Below are 21363 nucleotides of genomic sequence, written 5' to 3'. Positions count from 1 at the left end.
TACTGTACTTAGATATATCAGCAAAAATAAAACAAAACAATAACATAAAATAAGGAAAACTTTCATTTCAAGATATTCGAGTCCTTTAAATGTTACCTAGCCTGATTAAACAGGTTGCATTTGAAAAATTAAACAGAAATGTAAATGTAAAACCTTTAAAAATAGCACAAACAAATCAGAACTTAGCTTAATTCATATACATTACTTACACAAGGGTAAGGTTGGTCACAATGCAATCTTTTTTGCTTAGTAATAAGAACAAAAGAAAATTATATTACTTTATTTTTGCCTTTCTTGCAATTAGGAATATGCTTTAATTTAAAAAAAATATATGTAGGCAAATCCCCCAAATACCTGCTTTATGGAAAAAGACCCCAAGAGACCAAGAAAAATGAAAAACAAGCAAAAAAACCCAACATAATTTGTAGACATAACATTTTATTTTAATTTGTTAGGCCTTGTTTTGGTATATTTTGTTCTTTTTTCAGACGTCTAATTAGGTTTTCCGCTACCGCTTCTCACTCAGCACAACTGTGGTGTTGTTTGTTTCCCTCCTTTCATGGCAAATGAAAATATAAACTTTGAACTACTTTAGTATCATTTACACACTCCCTTTATATATTTGGCATACCTCTTTTCTATGGGTTTATTTAACATAACTTTATAGGGACTTGTAGCTATTATATTAATTTTTTTGGTCAGTGTGTTACAACTGCAGTCTCTGCTAGAATTAATTATTAAGAAACACACAAAGTGTATTTACGGAAAGAAATTCACATTTCTCACATTGTTTCAGTATTTATTCAGGAAATGTAGTTTTACAATCTAGATCACAATCTAGATCACATCTTATGGAAAAATCTATTGTTCAATAACAGGGTGGAAGAATGGATGGCAATGTATGGGACACCAGTACAAGGAGAACAGGGAAATTCAACAATGAAAGCACACCTCAATGCCATCCAATCCTAAGTATTTGTAATATAAATAAAAGTAAACCTAATTTTAGTATAAATATAAATAGTTATACTTACACTATAAGAAGCTGGGACTGATACATTTTCCTCACTACATTGCTTTTCTGCATCCACCTTTTCACTCAGTTCTTTAGAAAAAGTCCTCACTGCAGATGCTAGCAGCCCATCTGACCACTCTAGGGTGTTGGGATCTACCTGTCCATACAGCTCACCAAGGGTGACACACTTTGGGTTGATTGAAAAAGACTTCACTTTAATCTTCTTAACTGCTGGTGTCTAAATTACAATAAAACACATTGAATAAAGGTGTCATTAAAATAATATAAGAACATAAGGTAGATGCAGGTAGCAAAAACCTAAGCTACAGTATAATTTATACTATAAATACAAAAGGGGAAACACTGAGATAGAAGAGACTACTTATGAAAAAGACTTAGGTGTTGACATCTTTTTCATACTTTAGAGAATGTGGAGGAGCAGTACAAATGGGAAATTATTAGAATGTACAGTAATGTCAAAAGAAATTAAATCATAGGATGATGTTAAATTCTATAAAGCATTCTATAAAGCACTGATAAAGTCTCATTTCTCAATAATGTTTATTACAGTATTTCAACCCAGCAGACTTTAGAGTGAACAGTGAAACGTGAACCAGAGGATGGAAGTGGAAACCTTGTGGAAGTGCATTTAAAATGAAGTGCACTCCTTAAAAAGGCTCCTTTATTCAAAGGGCTGTAGAAGCACAGATCAGTCTATCAAGGAATGGCTGGATTAGATCCTTGGATCAATTACTGTAGCTTCTGACTACCAAACAGGTTAGATGGACTGAATGGCATCTTCTCCTTTGTAAACTTTCTTAAGGGTGCAAATTAGAGGAAATAATTCAGAATGTCATTTGGTAGTTTGAAAGGTGAGATTTTTGTCCACACTTTTCTAAAAGTGAACAGAATGTGGACTTCCACGATCTGCCAGGAGGCCTGTTTCAGACATCCACAACACTTTGTGTAAAGAAGTGTTCTATTCTCTGTCCTAAATTAATTCCCTTTTAGTTTCTAAGTATGAACCAGTGTTCTAGTTTGCTTTTTAATTTGAAATAGTCCTTTTGGATAATTCTAGGTACTTAGGATTTACATCTAACCTCCTTTCAATCTTTTTTGTTCTAGAGTGAAGAGAATTAGCTCTCTTAACCTGGCCGAATAAAACAGTTCCTGTAACCATTCTTATTCTTTACTGAACTTTAAATCAAAACAATATTTTGAGTTTTGTATTATTGGTGCATTGTGAAACTTCAGCACTTCACTTAATTTATGCATTTGAATTCCAGTTTTTGTTGTACAGTACTTAATCATTACTTCCTGGTTTTGTTTTATAACCTTTTGTGTTTGACAATCCCTATGTTTTTATTTAATCTACAAATTCCATTACATTTGCTAACTATTTCAAAGTCTAAATCATTGATCAGGAAGAGCAACAGGCTTAAAACTGATCACTGCTGTACACATATCCTTACATACTATCTGAGCAAGCAACAGGCGCAAGGCAGGGTACACGCTTTATGGGATGGGATGCCAGTCCATTGCAGGGCAGACAAAAATATGCACATGCTCACACCAGGGACAATTTTCTCAGAAGCTAATTAACATACTGTACCAGTATGTCTTTGGACTGTTGGAGGAAACAAGAGCACCCACAGAAAACCAAAGTGAACACAAGGGAGAACATACAAACTCCATGCAGATATCATCCCACCTCTGGAATTGAACCCAGGGCCCCAGCATTGTGAATAATTATTACACTTACACTTATATAGTGCTTTTCTGGACACTCCACTCAAAGCGCTTTACAGGTAATGAGGACTCCCTTCCACCACCTGTAGCATCCACCTGAATGATGCGACGGCAGCCATAGTGCGCCAGAACACTCACCATACACCAGCTATCAGTGAGGAGGACAGCAGATTAATGAAGCCAATTCATAGATAGGGATTATTAGGAGGCCATGATTGGTAAGGGCCAATGGGAAATTTGGCCAGGTTACACCCCTATTCTTTTCGAGAAACGCCCTGGGATTTTTAATGACCACAGAGAGTCAGTAAAACCTCAGCCCCACTAACACCTCTTCCAGCAGCAACCTTTGTTTTTCCCAGGAGGTCTCGCATCCAGGTACTGACTAGGCTCACACCTGCTTAGCTTCAGTGGGTTGCCAGTTGTGAGTTGCAGAGCGATACAGTATGGCCATTGTAATTTAGAATCAGGAAATTATAACCATTTCACCTCTGTTCTGTCCATGACTAAAATATTCACAGTAAAATATGAAATTGCAGAAAGGTGCTGCTGTTGTAGATGTCAAGCAGTGCAATACTGATGAAGAACCCTGGGGTACCGGGCATGCAAAAAAGATTCTTGGGCATGCAAAAGAACATTAAAAAGTGTCTACTGAATAAAAAAGAAGTATCATAGGTCTACAATTATCTGTGGTAAGATTATAGTTCTAAACCATGTAGAGATTGTAATATAAAACTCACAGGTATGATTTTACAGATCTGCTTTTGAATAACAAAACAGCCCTTCTGATTCTGATTCTATAATGTATAAATCATAGTTCATTTCCAAGCAAAACATTTTTTATATTTTATTTTTAATGTTGCTTACTTATTCTGCAGCACTCCAAAGTCACATGGTGCACCTGCCTCTCCTTTGTTACAAAGCTGGTAAGGTTAAAATTCTCTCATTTTGTTTACCTGCATGGAAGTTTCTTCATTGCAGGCTGATGTAAGAGCTGGCAGGAAGGGAAGGGCATTCTGCAAGAGTCTTCTAACAGCTGTTTTCCCTCCTCCAGTGGGACCAACTAACATCACTCCATGCCGGGCCTAAATCAATTTTGAGAAAAATTGATGTCATGCCAAATGTGAAGCTTTGGACAGAAGCTAATATTAACCATTAATATTAAAAACAACAGACAAAATTTCCAAAAAGACTGGCTCACTAGATAATAAACTATGCATGATTATTTTATGTTGTGACCTTTTGTTGATCCTTAGGATTCCTAAGGGTTTCTGTGCTGATTATGTAGTTTAGAGAAAATAAGTTTGGAACAGTTATCTAACTGACCCTTTTAAGAAGAAATCAAATATGAAACCAAAAGCAGACAAACTCTACCGAAAATGCAGTTTGGAACATACAGTACAGTTTGCCACTGTATGAGATCTGTATCTTCCAGAACATCTCAGTAATACCACCATGACAATCTTAAACAACACGCCACTTAAAGAAAATCCTGAGCCAAAAAAGATGCCTCCCCCATCCATTGATACATTAAAACATCTGTGAAGAAACACCACCTGTGGGCTAGACCAATGGCTCAAAAGCAGCTTCAATCATTGGAAACCAATTTTCCATATTGTTAAACAGTGTACAGCTGTCTCTGACAAAGCTATAAGTGTAAATTAAAATGTGTAATTGTACATTTGGTATAATATTGGTATTTGGTAAGTTTTGGTAAAATTGATTTTTTGTTTTGTGTTGGATTTCCAAAATTATATTGAAATAATATAACTTCACAGAAGGTTATGCATTAAGCACTGTTAATGATCAGAGAAATGTTGAATTAAGTGGATCAAGGATAATGCTTTATGAAAATCTCACAGTTAAGAAAAGTGAAAAAATGGAAATGTTTTAACCCAATGTAATAATATAGTGGCATGTTTTGGTACTTACCTAATTGACACACAAAATTATATAAGCTCCAAAAATTAATAAAATAAAAATAAATAAAAAATAATACAACATTAGTACAGTATGAGTCAAAAAGGTGATATGTGGATTATAAAAAAAAAAAAAAACTAATGTTTTGTAAGTAGAGGCAATATACTGTATGATAATAATATGTGCTTAATTTAGAACTTTTCCATGAGGCATCAAACTCAGATTCACATTCACAAGCCCCTTAAGAATATCTTTGAATCAATTCACTATGATTTAAATGGTATGGGAAAAATGAAATAGTAAAAGGGTATTTTTATAGACAGCTGTGTCTTGTTTTAGAACTGTTAAAACATATTAAGTATTAAGTAAAATACATCAACATAAGTTGTATAAACCAAAAATATCACTGGAAATATGAAATTAATAATTTCATGCTAAAATATTACCCATTCTTTAATACAGAAAATATTTGTTAAATTGGACGGAATTTATAACAGATGGCTCAATGACTTAAGTCTTACATCTGTATTACATAACTCTTATCTCTTTAAGAAGGCCTGACAGCTTCAGCTCATTGCTTTGCTTTTCATCTTACTTATAGTCAGGACCGAGTCACATACGAATCACTTATCACTTATCAAACTAGCTGTCTTGGAATAGGTCTCAGGATATAAAGTTCTTAATTATGTATGCCCTTAATTCACTGGTATTGCTACCACTCAAAGCTCTTCTCTCCAGGTGTCAGATCTACTGTAAGCCACACTCAACAGCTTGACTTAAAATTCTAAAATAAATCTCCATGAGCCTGACTGCAAGTATTTGATTAAGTTGCTGTTTTTCAAAAAGAATAAGATGGTAAGAAAACAGACATTTGATGCAACTGTAAAAAATAGCAACAGTGTGTAAAGGCATGTAATAATACAGATGTCAAGAGAACAGAGGGATTCCAAAATGTATTTCAGAGGATTTTGCTTTATGCAAAAGGAGGTATCCTGCTATATCGCCAAATGTTTTTCTTAATAAAATAATCCATAAATATTGTGTTTCAAGAAAGTTTCAATGGTCCTTGATTTCACTGAATGTAAAATAAATTGTGGGAGATTTGTCCACTCCATACAAAATTAAGTTGGTTTGTAATGTGCCAACAGTTTTGTGTATGAGGGAAATCTGCCCTTCTATTTGTACATATAGATATTCCAAAAAAGAGCAAAAACATTTCTGAAAATGGGGGAAAATAGAAATGAATGGCACATTTGCAGAATTGAAATGCATTCACTCAGGAGTTAAGGGATAGAGGTGCTTAAGCCTGAATTAAGCATGTTTGTTTTTTAGTTCATGTAATGAAGAAGAAGGGCTATACTTTTCAATCACTTGGGTGTGGACCTAAAGCGGACTGTACTCTACAGTTAGCCTTACTGTGCACCAGATTTAATACACTTATTTGCCTGTGCAGCTTTTACTGAATTAACAGGTACTATACCATATCTCAACTCAAGCTCAATAAATGTTGGATCAAAAGGGTAACAGTGATTTTAGAAGCAGTTCTTCATTATGCCTGGAACTTAATAAATCAAGACCCTGCAGGTGACAAATACAGTTAAGTAATATATGCAGATGTAAGGAATTAAAGCTTTAGATATGTTAGACCAAAAATAAAAAGGAGTAGACATTTCAGACTGAAACTGATTAAATGTGCCATTTTAAATTTTCTCAGCTTCAGCCACTTAATAAAGCTACTTTGTTTTTGTAATAACAGAAGGAAAGGAGAAGAGCATTTTGTACTAGACTTTGATATACCACAATAACCTTTTATTTAAAAATAAATAAATTAATACTGTCAACATGTGCTTTGCAAGATTTTGCAAATTCTTCTTCACTTTTTAATGTTTTTTTATGATATAATATACTGTATATATAGATATAGTGATGACTAATTAGAAAATAGTGTGATTAAGTACATCATTTGTAGAATATAAATTTATATTTTAATAAATGACAGTTAAAATGTTGTAAATATAAAAGTTCAGTGCAATAAGAGGATGGACTGATATGTACTGTATACAATGTATTTTTACAGTTGCATTCTGTGTATTTAAAACATTTCGAGAATCTTAGCAAATATGAAATATAAAATAACAACAATTGCTAGCAACTATATAAAACTGCAACACACTGAAGCTAAGCAGGTGTGAGCCTGGCTAGTACCTGGATAGGAGACCTCCTGGGAAAGCTAAGGTTGCTGCTGGAAGAGGTGTTAGTGGGACCAGTGTGGAGTGCCCACTGTGCACTGTGTGGGTCCTAATGTCCCAGTATATTAATGAGGACACTATATGGTATAAAAAAGGCGCAGAACTTCGAATGAGATGTAAAACTGAGGACCTGACTCTCTGTGGTCAATCCCAGGCGTTTTCTTAAAAAGAGAAGGGGTGTTAACCCCAATGTCCTGGCCAACTATCCCCCTGTCTTTTAGTAAATCATAATAATCCCCATCTATGAATTGGCTTCATAACTCTGTTCTCCTTCCCACTGATAGCTACTGTGTGGTGAGCTTTCTGTCACACTTTGGCTGCCATCACATTATCCAGGTGGGTGCTACACATTAGTGGTGGTGGAGGGAAGTCCCCATTACTTGTAAAGTGTTTAATTGGAGTGTCCAGAAAAGCACAAGAAATTATTATTAATAGAAACCGACAGATGAAGGTTTGAGAGGAGAAGCTGGGGTTGCTCCGCCTCTTCATCTAGCATTGAATTTTCTCTTTCATATTTAAATCCCAACTACGCTAACACAAACATCTAAAGTTTTAAATTCCCTTCTCCTCCTCTTTCTTTCGTGTTGCCTTTGCATCCAGGTTCCCTCTGGGGGGTAAGTAAAGCTCATGTCCCTGACCTCAGGTTGGCCACGCCACCTTGACCCCTCCTGGGGAGGTTCTCACAGCATGAGCCAGAGGGGACCCCCGGCCACATTGTTCTCAGTAGCTCGAACCTACTATTTCTTCTCCTCTCTGTCCCCTGCGGGCCTAGTCCAGTTGCGAGGCAGTGCCTCAGAAGCGACTCTCAGCGAGTCAGGGGACTTCTTTTACTTCCTTGTCAAGCGGCTTTCTTTTCATTCTCAACCCATTTCATTTTCATGCCAACCCACCCTCACCACTTGGGTTCCCCGGGTGCTATTTTTCTCTACTTTACTAACCCCTGCTTCTCCCCTTGAATTAATAAAATGAAACATTTTTTAAGAGAGTGATAATAACCTGCTTACACCAAAATGTTTCAATGGCAGAATTGTCCCACCAAAATTGGCATTCTTTAAATCCTGAAATTCTGAAATGTGCAATATGAAATGTGAATCTGGATTTGCAATCTTTCTTTCACATTAAGATATTTTGTGATACTAGTATTCAGTTGATTCTGCTAAATGTGCCCATTGCTCTCACAAATAACAGCCAGTTTACACTCCTGTGCAGTACCTTACTCCTTACTATCGAGTACCTCATGGGTATCCATCAAAAATAGAGCCAATAACACCTGGCAATGAATACAGTTCTTCTTCAAAAAGGATAAAGACAGCTTATAATACAAACCAATATTTGACCATAGAGCTGTATGACTTTTTCTGCTTGGTTAGGCCATTGCTGCAGTCCAAGTAATTTTGTAGCAATAGCTATAGCTTTCTGGGGAAAAAACAAGGAATACAATTACAATACAATATAGCAACAAGAACTGCAATAACAACAACAACAATAATAATAATAATAATAATAATAATAATAATAATAATAATAATAATAATAATAATTCATTAGTCAAGAAGGTAGCTGCGTCAGCAAAGCTGCAAAGGAAAAGTAAAGGTTTATTCCATGCTGAAAAGAGAAGAAAAGAAACACAACGTTTCAGCTGTGTGATCACTACACAACTGATCAGGCAGAGAAATTAGTTCACTTTTAAACGTATGGAGGAAATTTGTGGAGGCCAGATGCACAAGCTCAGCGTGGAATTTAGACAATGAAATGTGGAATACAGCCCTTCTCTTAGGAATAGTGAAAGGGGATCTTTAGTGACAAAATAGCTTAGTATTTCTTAGAGGTTCAAGTACTTTCCTGGTCCTGACCATGCATAACAGTATACTGCTTCTGAGTAGTAAAATCGGTGTTATGAAGAAGGTCTTTTAAAAACTATATAACCATAGTTAAAATACATCAACTTCAACATCAACAAGCTAACCATTTAATTTAAAAAGTTGTGCCTTGGGTCAATTCAGCACATTACAACAAAAAGAAAAGGAAAAGGTACAGTACTTATTTGTTATTGAGATTTCTTACCTAGTATATTTTCATTTTCATGTTTATAGTGACATCAGAGTGACATCAGACAAAACATTAGCACAAATTAATATCCATTCATCCATAAATATGATTTTCCAATCAAAAATCCATAATACTTGACATATTTTTCAGCTTCAGCTTGTGTTTAATTCAAACCCTATCACTTTGCATTATGGAGAAACATCCGTGTCAAACAGAAGTAATCGGTTGTGTTTAGATTTTCTTATTACATAGTGACTGGACAAATTACAGGTATATTACATATTATTAAAACATAAATACAAATACATTCAGTATAATATTAGGAACATATTAATAAATTATACACAATGAAACAGTAATTGTAAGTCTCTCTTGGCAACATGCTTAAAATTTTCAGAATTCAGAATTCTTTAAAATGTCATTACCTCAAGATTGGGATTAAATGATTTAGGAGTAATGACCCTGGAAAAAAGGTCCCCCATGATGCTTTTAAAGAGAGGAACATCTTCGGGCACAAGCTTGGGCAGGTTGGCATCTTGTAAAGCACCAATTAGAATGGAAGATTCCTCTTCAGCAGTCAGTACTAATCTGCGAATTGTACAAGGTGATTATTAATAATCTCAAACAATTGTTATTTATTAAAATGTTACTCAGGCATACAGACATTACACACAGCTAATGAATGAAAAATAAAATGACAGTGTAGTGCCATCTAATCTGGGGAACAAAGACAGTCTAGGTGTTAAAGTCACTGGGAATACACTAATTAGGGTTGACAGGTACCAGATAGGTAACCCCAATCTTTTAAAAAATGAACAAGGATTCATTTATGTCTTTTTGTTTTGTTTATGTCTTTTATTACTGCTGTGTGCTTGAGAACACCCCACAGTGGTTGCCCCACAATTCTATGCAAATAACGCATTACCCATTAGTTAGTAGTATTAAAAACTGAGCACACATCGTATTTATTTGAAAAATGTAATCCTTGCAATTATGATATTAGGTGACATTTTTCCGTTTCAACAAATGTATGCTTCTGTTATACAGTATCTTTTGTGTCATATTTTTATACTGTATGAAATGATGATTAGTGTCTGCTTGACAGCCCAGACATTTCTAACTTTCTGCTGAGCATGTGAAATAGTTCTGCAGACATCCAGATTTCTCACATAGCAGTTAGTGCTGCTGCTTCCATAAAACGATGGTGCTACCAGACTTTAAGGTGGCCTAATTTATATCTTTCCATGATTCTCTAAGTATCTCCTAAACTATCGGAGAATAATCAAGGTCTGTAACTCAACAGAATTAATCAAAACCTCTAAAATATTAAAAACATTATCTCTGAAGGTTAAAGTTGCTGCTTTGATTTGCAAACTCTTATCCTCAAGATCACAATTTAAAGTTCTTTAGATTTGCTTTCATATAAAACAATAAAGCTCAAAATTAAAGCATTACAAAACAAGATGCAGATAACAAAACAAGCAACAGGTGCTAGAAACACAGGTTTGTCTTTTCATAATGCATTTAAACTATATGTCTGTAGGTTACGTCACAGTGGTTTTGGAGTCATTTTATTTACTTAGTAATTAAAAGAGGGATGTCCAAGATGAAGAGTATTGTTACTTGACCTTTTGGATAAACCAGTTGGTGATGCTGCTGCTCATATAGCCTGTAACCTTTCAATTGGCCAATGGAAACAACTTTTAAAATTTAGCATTGTAGTTTTTTAGGCAACCATGACTAAATCCTAAATTAAATATATAGTGTACCTTCTTGTTTGATTGTCAGCACTTTATGCCAACGCTATTAATACATTTTAGGATTGGAGTTTTTTTTGCAAAAGGCAAAAATTGTTTGTTTCAGGAAATTAATCCTTGGCTTGTTTTCTGCAGTCTGAACCTAATGTTATCTTAATACATTTAATATTTTAACTACACTTAATCTATTTTTGAAAATAAAATAACTGATTCTTTATAAAACAGTTTAAAGATTTTTTTAATATTATAAAAAACAATGGTGGGGTGGCACCGTGGCACAGTGTTTAGCATTTGCTGCCTCAGAGCACTGGGGCCATGGGTTAAATTTCAGATCTGTGGTGCTATTTGCGTGGGGTTTGTACATTCTCCTCATGTTCTCCCCATGTAGGTTTCTGCCAGTTACTCTAGTTTTCCGCTCACAGTCCAAAGATATACTGTAGCGGTAAGTTAATTCCCATTTGAGAAAATTGATGCTGGTGTGTGTGTCTGTACAGTATGTGACCTGCGATGCCCTGGCATGTGCATGTTGCTTGTGGGGATAGTCTCTGGCTCTCCTGTAACCCTAAACTGTGTGAAGAGGTTAGAAGTAGGATGGATGGAAAAAAAAACAAAGGTATAAAACAAGGATGCAGAATAACTGAAAAGGGGAAGATAGTCTTATGATACTGTTAGAATCCATTAAAAGCCATTTTCATGTCCTAATTAATCCAAGTCCAATTAATAATTACACCAAAATGAAACAAATGGTCACATGTTCTCTTAAGCATTTACTGTAGCACTATTACACTGAGGAGGTTTTCTTAAAACTGTAATCCTATACATACTGTATATTTTAATAATAATTATTTTGTATAAAATTAGAACATGCCACTAGGTGATGCTGTAGCTTTGATGCAGTAACTTCTGTTGATGTGGTATTAACAGGTAGTTCTCATTGTAATAACAGATAACAGATTTATAGTCTAATAAAAGCAAAGATTTATCTAAAATTTTAATATGTCTAGGTATCCCTCTCATATACATTCATTCCCTTAAGAAAAGCTGATTTAGAAAAAAATGTAGGTAATCATTAAGATTGTACTAAATAGCTTAACTTTAAAAATAGTAACAAAAACACAATGTTCAAATGTTCATGTCCTGTAAACATTTACCCTCAATTGTATTTAGATTGGTAGTTTTACTCAGAAAGTTTGTACAACCTCTTTGAAGTCTGCTTTATTGCCACAAAATGTTAAAGGAGGCTAAAGCAGAGTACTCAGTATCACATCATCATGGGGAAGTCAGAGAACTATTCAGATATCTAAGGTAAATTAGTGACCTAATTTAGTAATGGCTGTAAAAAATACAAAAGACAAACTACTTTTGACAGCAGTGTTTGTCATTAAGATGTTCAAGGCTACTATGATGGTTGCTAGCCAACCAAGAAGAAGACATGAGAATGTTTAACTCAAATATGGGAGACTGAATCTCACCCAAAAAGCAACAAAACCTTTGGCATCATCAGGATACAATGTATCCAAGACTGCCATTTGAGACTGACCTCATGGATCTGGGGTATGTGGCAGAGTTCCAATACAACATAAAAAGACAAGACATGGCTTTGACTGCTAGCACCTACTGTATATAATCACCAAATCAAATTAAAGTGTGTGACTAGACATGTCTGTATAAGTACTGTACAACTATACAGTCATAAAGAGAAAGCTCCCAGCAAGGTCAAGTATTTGTGGCGGATCAGGATTAGGATAATACAGTAATTTCAGCTGACTTGCCGTTAGAGGTCATTCAGGCCTCTACTACTTGTAAATATGTAGTGAGTTGGTTGATTAATTTAGTGAAGGCCTGAGAGTCACATTCTCATATTGGTTTAATTAAGACATTTTGATACATAAAGGAATTTCTGGTGGTAGTTGGTGTTGGGTTGTTAGAATAATTATTTCTTCGGGATATATATTTTGTTATTTAAAATCTCCTTGCACCATAATTTTGCCATTCTGAGTTTTTCCATGTGCTCAGGTCTCACAAGTGATCTGCTGAGAGGTACTGTAGGTGTCACGCCCTCTGCAGCCGGAGGGTGCTCCTACTTTGTCCTGTCCCTAGTTTCCTGTGCTTTGCTGTCCTTCCGGTGTCTCTCTCTCTGGGGCTATATATTTCCGGGTCACTCATTTACCTTTGCTCAGCATTGATGTTCGGATGTCCTGAAACCCGTCCGCTGCCTGAGGGCATTGGTTTCTATACGACTCCTGAACTGCTAAACCTGGGATAATCCCCAGTTCACCGCTACGCATATGGGTCTTTTTCCGCACTCCTGCCATTACACGGTTTGTCCCTTCCGACATCCGTGACAGAATGCCGAGCCTCCTACAGACCCTGCGAGCGGCGGTTTTTTGTTTTTCAGCACTTTTTTTTCTCTGGGCTTTTTTTTCTCTCAGCTCTCCTACTCTAATTGCGGGATCCTTTTTCCAACTCCTGTGCCTGTGAGCGGGCTGCGGCCTGGCTTTCCTCGGGTTGTCATTCCGGCATCCATGATTGAATGTTGAGCTGGCCCTCCTTTCCTCATTACTCGATATCACTCTGTTGATCTGTGCCTGTGAGCGGTCCTGTGGCTGTTTTTCCTCAGGTTGTCCACTCGATATCAGTGATAGAATGTGAACTTGCCTATTGCCCAGTCTGCGGTATTTTTCACGGGTTTTGGTGTTTTTATTCTTGTTTTTTGCTTGGTGTTTTGATTTTTCACTTCCTGGTTTCCCCTTCTCTCTGGTCCCCCTGTCCCATGTGTCTTGGAACTTTTGGCTCTTATCTGTTTTTTTGTGGTTTAATTTCCCTGGTCTCTCAGGTTTATCTTTGTTGTGGTTTGTGCTTGTGTACTTGTCTTTTTTGTTTTAAGTCTCTGGAGCTCTACCTGACCCCCCCCCTTCCTCTACCCAATAAAGGTTTATACCCTGGAGGAGGTGGCAGGTCTCAGCCGTGGACTCCCGGAGGTTTCCTTTCAGTTAAGTGAGGTTCTTTCTCCTCTCAGTGCTGAGCAGCTCACTTATTTGTATGGGCATCAGGAGCCACCCATGAAGGGGGGTATTGTCACGCCTTCTGCAGCCAGAGGGCGCTCCTACTCTGTCCTGTCCCTAGTTTCCTGTGTTTTGCTTTCCTTCCGGTGTTTCTCTCTCTGGGTTTATATATTTCCGGGTCACTCATTCACCTTTACTCAGCATTTACGTTCGGATGTCCTGAGACCTAGCACCAGGTCGCCCCTCGTCCGCTGCCTGAGGGCATTGATTTCTATACGACTCCTGAACTGCTGAGCCCGAGCTAATCCCCCGTTCCGCCGCTATGCATAGGGTCTTTTTCTGCTCTCCTGCCATTCCAGGGTATGTCCCTTCTGACACCTGTGACAGTAGGCTTGTTACAGTGGTACTTACGTTTCTACTGAAGCTCTTCTCCTTTGTCCAGCCATAACTAATACTGACTTTATTGCTCTCATACCAAAATCATAATGATCCTGCAAAATCAAAAACAGTACTGGTAACGTGTTGTAGTAATTTTATATCTCAATAACATAGCACAATGTTTTATTCCCTGATTTATAAAACACAATCACAATCAGATTTCAATAGAGATTCTGTTTTTTTTTGGTACAGTAGATGTCCCTTAAAGTCTGTATTTACAAGCACTTGCAAACTTCACAAGGAAATGTAAGGACGTTGTCTGGTGGATAAAAAAAACATTGTGTACATTAAAGAGAAAGTGATAGTTGAGTAGACAATCAATGTTTACAGTTCTGTCAAGGCTATTTGACATGGAGGGTAAAACAAGTAGAATGAGAAAACATACATTTATCTTTCATAGTAATATACAGAGGTGTGGAATGAAAAAGAAAAAAAAACTGAGAAATGTAAGACCAACATACTCTGGAAAACTGAAAGCAACTGTAGTAAAAAAAAATGTGTTTTTAACCGTTTTAAAAACACAAACAGACCCTGGTCCTCAAAGGTCTTATGAAGTAAATTCCACCATTCTGACCCTCAAAAGCAAAGGGCTGTGGAGGCACACTAAGCTACAGTATGTAGGGACTCAATAAAATAATTTTAAGATTGTTTGAACTGAGAAGAAGTGAGACCTGCTGACACTGAGTCATGGTGTTGCATACAACTGACACCACTGTTTTTGGGTTTATGTTTTACATGATACAAAATTGTGCTAGCGGCCACAGCTGCTATACAGTATGCATACATTACCCTTCAGGTACTCTGTCTGAATCTGAGGATCCAGTCTGGCCAGGTATGGATTGTTTATAGGTGCTTCTTGTCATCTTATATGAATCTCATATATGAAAAGATCTATTTAATAATCCTACAAATTACATTCCTATTTTTTATGAAGCCTTACCTTCATTACAGAGTGATTAGAACTAGCAAACCCATGTGTTTGCAATCACACGTTTTACTTCAAATTCAGATGGTAAGTTTAGAAACCAAATGTGAGCTCCACCTTTTTTTCTACACAGTACGATACACAGAGAGGTTAATCCTTCAGCAATACATAATGAATGATTAGTACTAAGAAGAAGATACTTAACTGTAGTATATACTGTATATATATAATACCTTGGTAATATTGATGTGAAAACATACTGTATACTCTACAGTGTTATATATAAACATACCTGTTGTGACAGTTGTGTGCTGGCCAGCTGGTAAAGATTGACTATTTTCCTTGATAATGGCTTTGCAGACTTGAATCCCTCTGAAAACAGCATAATTTCAGCAATGAGTCCATAATCAGGCACCATCATTGCCACAGGCCTGAAAAGACATTTAAGGTTGTCTGGAAGATCTACTCTTCCTTTGTAACTGAAAGAAAGGAAGAGAGGACAGGGTTGAATTATTTTATCCCTAAGGTGAAACATATTTGTCTAAAGCTATTTCACTTTGGATCTCAGTCCTATCTGCAGTTTCCTCCATGGTAAAAAAAAGAAACATTTTAAAAGCTTAACAGTGAACTTAAAATACTGCTATACTGAAAAAAAGAAATTGCTATTTGAATGCATTGAGATGTACTGTAAGAAGCAAACCGGTCTCAGACTGATATCTAGTAAATTCTGTCCCATAAAATACAACATGAATATTCTATACATTTCATTTCAACATTGCATTTAAGGACATGTTTTTTTATCATGTCTTTGAGCCATCAGACATTTGCTTGCCTGTCACTTGCAAAGTGATTAAAGAACTTTTAAACTTAAACAATATTGTTTCATAGCTTTCTTTCAGTCTTTAAAAGTTCGTTACAGAAGCTGTAAAGAAACTAAAAATAAGGAGCAAGCCACTTACATGAAGTATTATAAATTAATTTACTATACCTTGGGTTCATGGTAATAAATACTCCACAAGAAGCATTGAGACGTATGTCCCTACCCTCAAAAACAAACCTGCAATTGAATAAGATTTGATTAGATTGATTTTGATGCTCTTTTACACATGCATATTATTACAGGCTATAGAGTATAATTTTGACTATAGTAGGTGATAACTATCAATAACAAGCACCCTCAATATTGCTACATAACTTTATATGCTGATCTTAAAATCATAAATATATATCTTCTTTACATACAATAAAATCTCTTTTACTTTATATCCAGTTTGAACAGCCTGAATGTGGTAGAATTAATATGCCATCACTTTTCCATTTTCTTTATTGTAATAGTCTTAAGAACTTTAATTAATAAAATATTTATTGTGTCAATATGAGACTTTCCAACTACGAATAGAAAATAGGTAGCTTGAAAACAATAGGTACCTCAAAACTTGGCTATCTTTTGCAGCCTTGATAGCTTGAAGCTGTGATGCAATTACAGACAAAACCTCCACATCGATACGATTAAATTCATCAAAGCAGCACCAGGCTCCAGACTGTACCACACCAGAGAAAAGTCTGCCCATTATCTAATAAAAGACAAGGATTGAGATTGTTATGAAGGGTATTAAAAGCAAAGAGAAGCCTCCATTTCAAAGAAAAAACAAAGAATGATACTAAGAGCCATCAAGATTTAAAATCCATTATAAATTGCTGTGTGTTGATAAAATAAAAGTAACACTACTGTAACACTTAGATGTCTTCTAGGGCCAACATTGCAGTGGAACAAAGCAGAAAGTAGCAATAAACTAAACTGCAGCATAATGGATATTATTCTAAAATAGATGTAAATTAAGTTAGTAAATATGGGTGAAATCACAATAGAATTTCTTTATTTATTAGACCTACTACAATGTTTTAACAGGCACATGATTTTTTTTTGTTTTGAATTTTACAATTATAAATGATGGAATATTAGGGAACTGACTGCACACCACATACTGCATAACATTACAGCCTGTTTCAGTAGCACAGACATCCTTAAACAAAGAAATTAAGTAAAAATCATGTTTCGGTAAGAAAAACAAGTTACAGTACAGTAAGTGATTTACTGTATGCAGTAAAGCACTGTATATTGTATATTGAATTGGTACCTTGTAGTCTAAACTTTCAAAGCAGTTGAAGACCATACAGAATTTTCCAAGAGCCTGAAAGGAAAAAGAAAATCTTTACAGATATACTGTATAACAACAATCCCTTAAAACACAGCAAAACTAGAGCTGTAGATCACACCAAATATCTGTTATTTTTCACTTCCATTGGATTTTATAACAATAACATTATGTAACCTAATAATAATAAAGGTATAGTACTGTATAAATATAAGTTAAAGAGTATTATCATTTTGTATTTTAATGTCATTTTATCTTAAAATTAATTGGAAAATGTAGATACAGTGGGAAGGGAGTGCCTTCTCCTACAGTAAGGAGATTATAGCAAAATCTAGAAATTCTAAAAGTCTAGGCTTTATGTAGTCCAGAATCATATCTTTGGATTAAACTGTGTGCATAAATGGGTGATAAGCACAGTTTAGCAAAATAAGCACACCTGTTAAGTGTCACCGATATTTGGCAGAAAACAGCCTTCAGTATCACTTTTAACACCATTGATCTTCCTATCAACTGCTAGAATGTCGTTTGTGTTATTAATTGTACAACAATGCCCAGTTCCATTGCAAATGATTCTCATATCTCATGGGCTTAATATTACAGCACAATGCTTTGCCATAATGAAAGCTTGAAATGGAATTCCATGACTCAGATTTAAAATTTGAGTGGATTTATAGTATATTTCTCCAATGATAAGATTGCTAAACTGTCTAATGGCATACTGTTTTCCTATAAGAGTGGCAGAGTGGGTATAAAAAGAACATTTATGCATGACCATGATGCCAGCAGCAACAGTCATTATTTTAATTAGAACCATTAATAATACTTCAAAAGACCCAACAAAATATACATTATTCAATATATTTATATATTTTTAAATTATTTATTGGAGTAATATGTTTGAATTTCTAAATGTTAAGAATGACCTAAAATATTAAGTCAATGCTTAACATTATTAGGATTATTTCTAAATAAGAGAAGTATGACTCCTGTTCCTCATGTTCTTATTCAGTCTTATGGTTACATATTTGGTGTACATTGTATAGCTTAAAGGAAAAGTTAATGGATGAAATTCTGATGTTTTTCGGCCAAGACAGTAAAGATCAAATTCTCCCAAATGAAGCAGCTATCAATTGTGATGACAGTATTACAGTATATGATATACTGTATGATGATAAAAAAATAACCATCTGCAGAGTAAGTTAGTGGTAACGAAAACGAGAGCTACTGTACCAACAACTGCAAGTAAATTAAAAGCCCTCTTTCTGTACCCTGCAATATTTTTGAAGCAGGCAGTAAACTTCAACAATTATTCCCCCATTGAAACAAATAACTGAAAACAACAGCTCATAATATTTGTTTTTAATTACTTCCTTATTCTCTTTGTTCTAAACTTAAACTATAATGTACCTGTTTTTTCCTGCTCAACTTATAAAAACATGGATAACAGTGGTACAGTTACTGCATCCCTGACCATACCAATAATAATAACATCTGAAGTGATTATCATTAAAACCATTATTTTAACATGTCCCAGTAAATAATATTTTGTTCTATATTTTCATTAATAGCTATAACCTCACTTCTACTTTACTATTGTATAGAGGTCCAATAAACATCTCCGGTGTCATTATAGCTCAAATACCTTAGCCAAGTCCTTGACAGTTTCAGTTTTGCCTGTTCCAGCAGGTCCAGCAGCAGCTCCTCCGAGATGGAGGTTCAGAGCCCCAGTAAGTGTCAGCCAGCAGCGGTCAGTAAGTGGTGTGATGACCAGTCGATGGGAGCAGCCTAAATATTCATATCCATATACGAAGGAGGCATTTGCCTGAACTACGTAACACATTGAATTTTGCTCATTCCACTCATAATGTAGCTGCCTAGAAAGAAAAGAAGAAAAGAAAAGCTTCTTTTCTTAGTGAATAAAGCTCCAGCTGGGATAATGTATTTATTAAACTTCTAGTAATGGCTTATTGTGTAATATTAAATGGACATGGATATAGAGGTTTTTATTTTAAAAACCCTTCGCTCTACTTTTTAAGAAACATTACGTGAGTAAAATTAATTAGCAGTGTGGTAGCTTATGATTTTTTATGATTTTGATTTCCAGTCTATTTAAAATTGTACTGTATCTTGAAGCAAAAAAGATTAAATATCTTTAAAATTGATTTTTTAAATTACTAATTTACTAAATTACAAAAAAACAATAGCAGGGGTTATGAAGTTGGTCAGCTTATCTTTCTTAATACACAGCATATTTAAAGCATACTATTTTGTAAGTTTTTAATTTTTTTAACATACCATATTTCTAATGTTTATTCTCTAAAAAGCCACAAGGATATCAATGAGATGGATGTGCACTGCATTATCACATTATATTCCATGAAGTGGAAATGGGTTGCTATTGCCCAGAACTTTCAATTCCTGGTGCAATTCTGATTATATTTGTATGGATTCTTAAGCTTATATACAGTAGACCAAAAAAATGAAATTTATTATACACACATCAGACAACAATAATAATAGTAAAATGGGCACCAATGCCTTCACTGCACAGCTTAAAGGACAAGTGAAATATTTGATCTGTAGATGTTTGTTTTGTTTTTCTATACAGTTTACTTGCACAAAAATCAGAAACAGGGTACTTTATTAGGTGGTGAAGTGCCTAAAAAATATTTAATATACTGTACCTTGTCCATTCGAAGTCATCAGGCTTAGATATGTTTTGTTGGATGAGGTGTGTCAGGACATCTCTGCAATGAACAAGAATTGTCAGAAGTGCCACTACAGTGCCTTGCTGGTGTGGAGCAAGGAGGTTTGATGCCAGGTCAGTCAGCTGCTCAAGACGATGCACCAGGTTTTGGAAGACCTCTAGCAGACTCATGCTCTGATTTGTGCCAGTGAAGGAACGCTCACATTCCTTGTAAAACATTATCTGGGTCTGTAAAATAAAATACAAATTAAATAAACATACTGTAGGTGTATCAACTTTAAATATCTCAGTGTGGATTTGTACCATTAAGAAAGACATTATCTATCCTCACATACTGTATCTCTGAAAAACTGATTACATTTGCTTTGGTCAGGGGAACAGTCAGTCATATCAGTCGTGTAGAGCTAATGTATAATGTCTTAGTGACTGAAGCAGAAAAACAGACCAAAATATTTACCAAAGACAAACTGAAGATTTTTTTACTGTGTACATAAATGACCTTTATATTTAATTTTAACAGCACAATCCTTCATTCTAATTACATTTTCATTTTTTAAGTTTGAGACTTAGAAGCCCTTCTTTTTTGTTTTTAATAAAATGTGGTGCAGTCTGTGATATTTCTCACCCTCATTCAATTACTGAACACTGCTGGAACAGCACATCTTTTTACCTACTCTATTAAAGCTTGCTATAATAACACTGTGTTCATATTGAACCCTGCATGATGCCAGTTCGTTTAGTCAACAGTTAATTATCTGTCTTTCACACTTCCACCCACACTAAGGTCTCATTGGGATTGAAAATGTGACAAACAACATTATGAACAGAGAGATGTTTGTTGTGTGCTAACAGGTCTGTCGTCTGCAGTGTGAGCCCGTTGTTGATTTTTTTGTAAACTACAGCTTTCCATTTGATATATTTAGCCTATAGTTATGTCTGTATTCACTGTATAATAGTACCATTCAGTTTTATTTCCCACATCCCCATCTATATGTCCACAGGATAACAAAAAAAATTAAACACAGATTTATTCACAGCAAAAAAACACTAACCAAAAATGATTCCATTTAGCATCTACTATCACATCTTGGATGGACCCCACCCTTAGCTAACACATTAAAAAACTCACGGGGATCAAAGGAGTAGGTTGCAGGAGATCTCATCGGTGAGTTTTACAGGTTTTACACACATAAAGACTCTACTGTAATCCCCTTCTTTCCACTACTTAATTCTTACAACAGTTTTCCTGACTTATTCCTAAAATCAAACTTCTGCTAATATGATGAAAGCTCAGTATCTACATAAACACATTACTAAGTAACACTCATATGTAATGTACTGTACCAAATATACTTAACTTATGCATGCAGTGAAACTATTTATTATTGATTGAGGC

At 35.3% G+C, this 21363-nt stretch overlaps 1 protein-coding gene across 5 annotated transcripts in view; it reads right to left on the bottom strand.

Moving 5' to 3' along the window:
- The window catches only part of LOC148674596 (dynein axonemal heavy chain 6-like), a 126407-nt gene that overhangs the window by 61738 nt on the left and 43306 nt on the right, over positions 1-21363 (bottom strand). For all 5 annotated transcript variants that reach the window (XM_088624874.1, XM_088624875.1, XM_088624879.1 and 2 more), the window contains exons 29-39: positions 19945-20195; positions 18903-19134; positions 17243-17296; positions 16533-16678; positions 16093-16161; positions 15397-15583; positions 14153-14232; positions 9405-9567; positions 8257-8346; positions 3718-3846; positions 1035-1253 (exon numbers count right to left, since the gene is read on the bottom strand). In XM_088624874.1, coding sequence (XP_088481000.1) covers positions 1035-1253; positions 3718-3846; positions 8257-8346; positions 9405-9567; positions 14153-14232; positions 15397-15583; positions 16093-16161; positions 16533-16678; positions 17243-17296; positions 18903-19134; positions 19945-20195 — 1620 coding nt within the window. The remainder of the gene's footprint in view (positions 1-1034; positions 1254-3717; positions 3847-8256; positions 8347-9404; positions 9568-14152; positions 14233-15396; positions 15584-16092; positions 16162-16532; positions 16679-17242; positions 17297-18902; positions 19135-19944; positions 20196-21363) is intronic.

The sequence above is a fragment of the Lepisosteus platostomus genome, chromosome 3 (genome assembly GCF_059453375.1).
Source record: "Lepisosteus platostomus isolate fLepPlt1 chromosome 3, fLepPlt1.hap1, whole genome shotgun sequence".
Lineage (NCBI taxonomy): Eukaryota > Metazoa > Chordata > Actinopteri > Semionotiformes > Lepisosteidae > Lepisosteus > Lepisosteus platostomus.
This window is presented reverse-complemented; position numbering and strand designations above follow the sequence as displayed.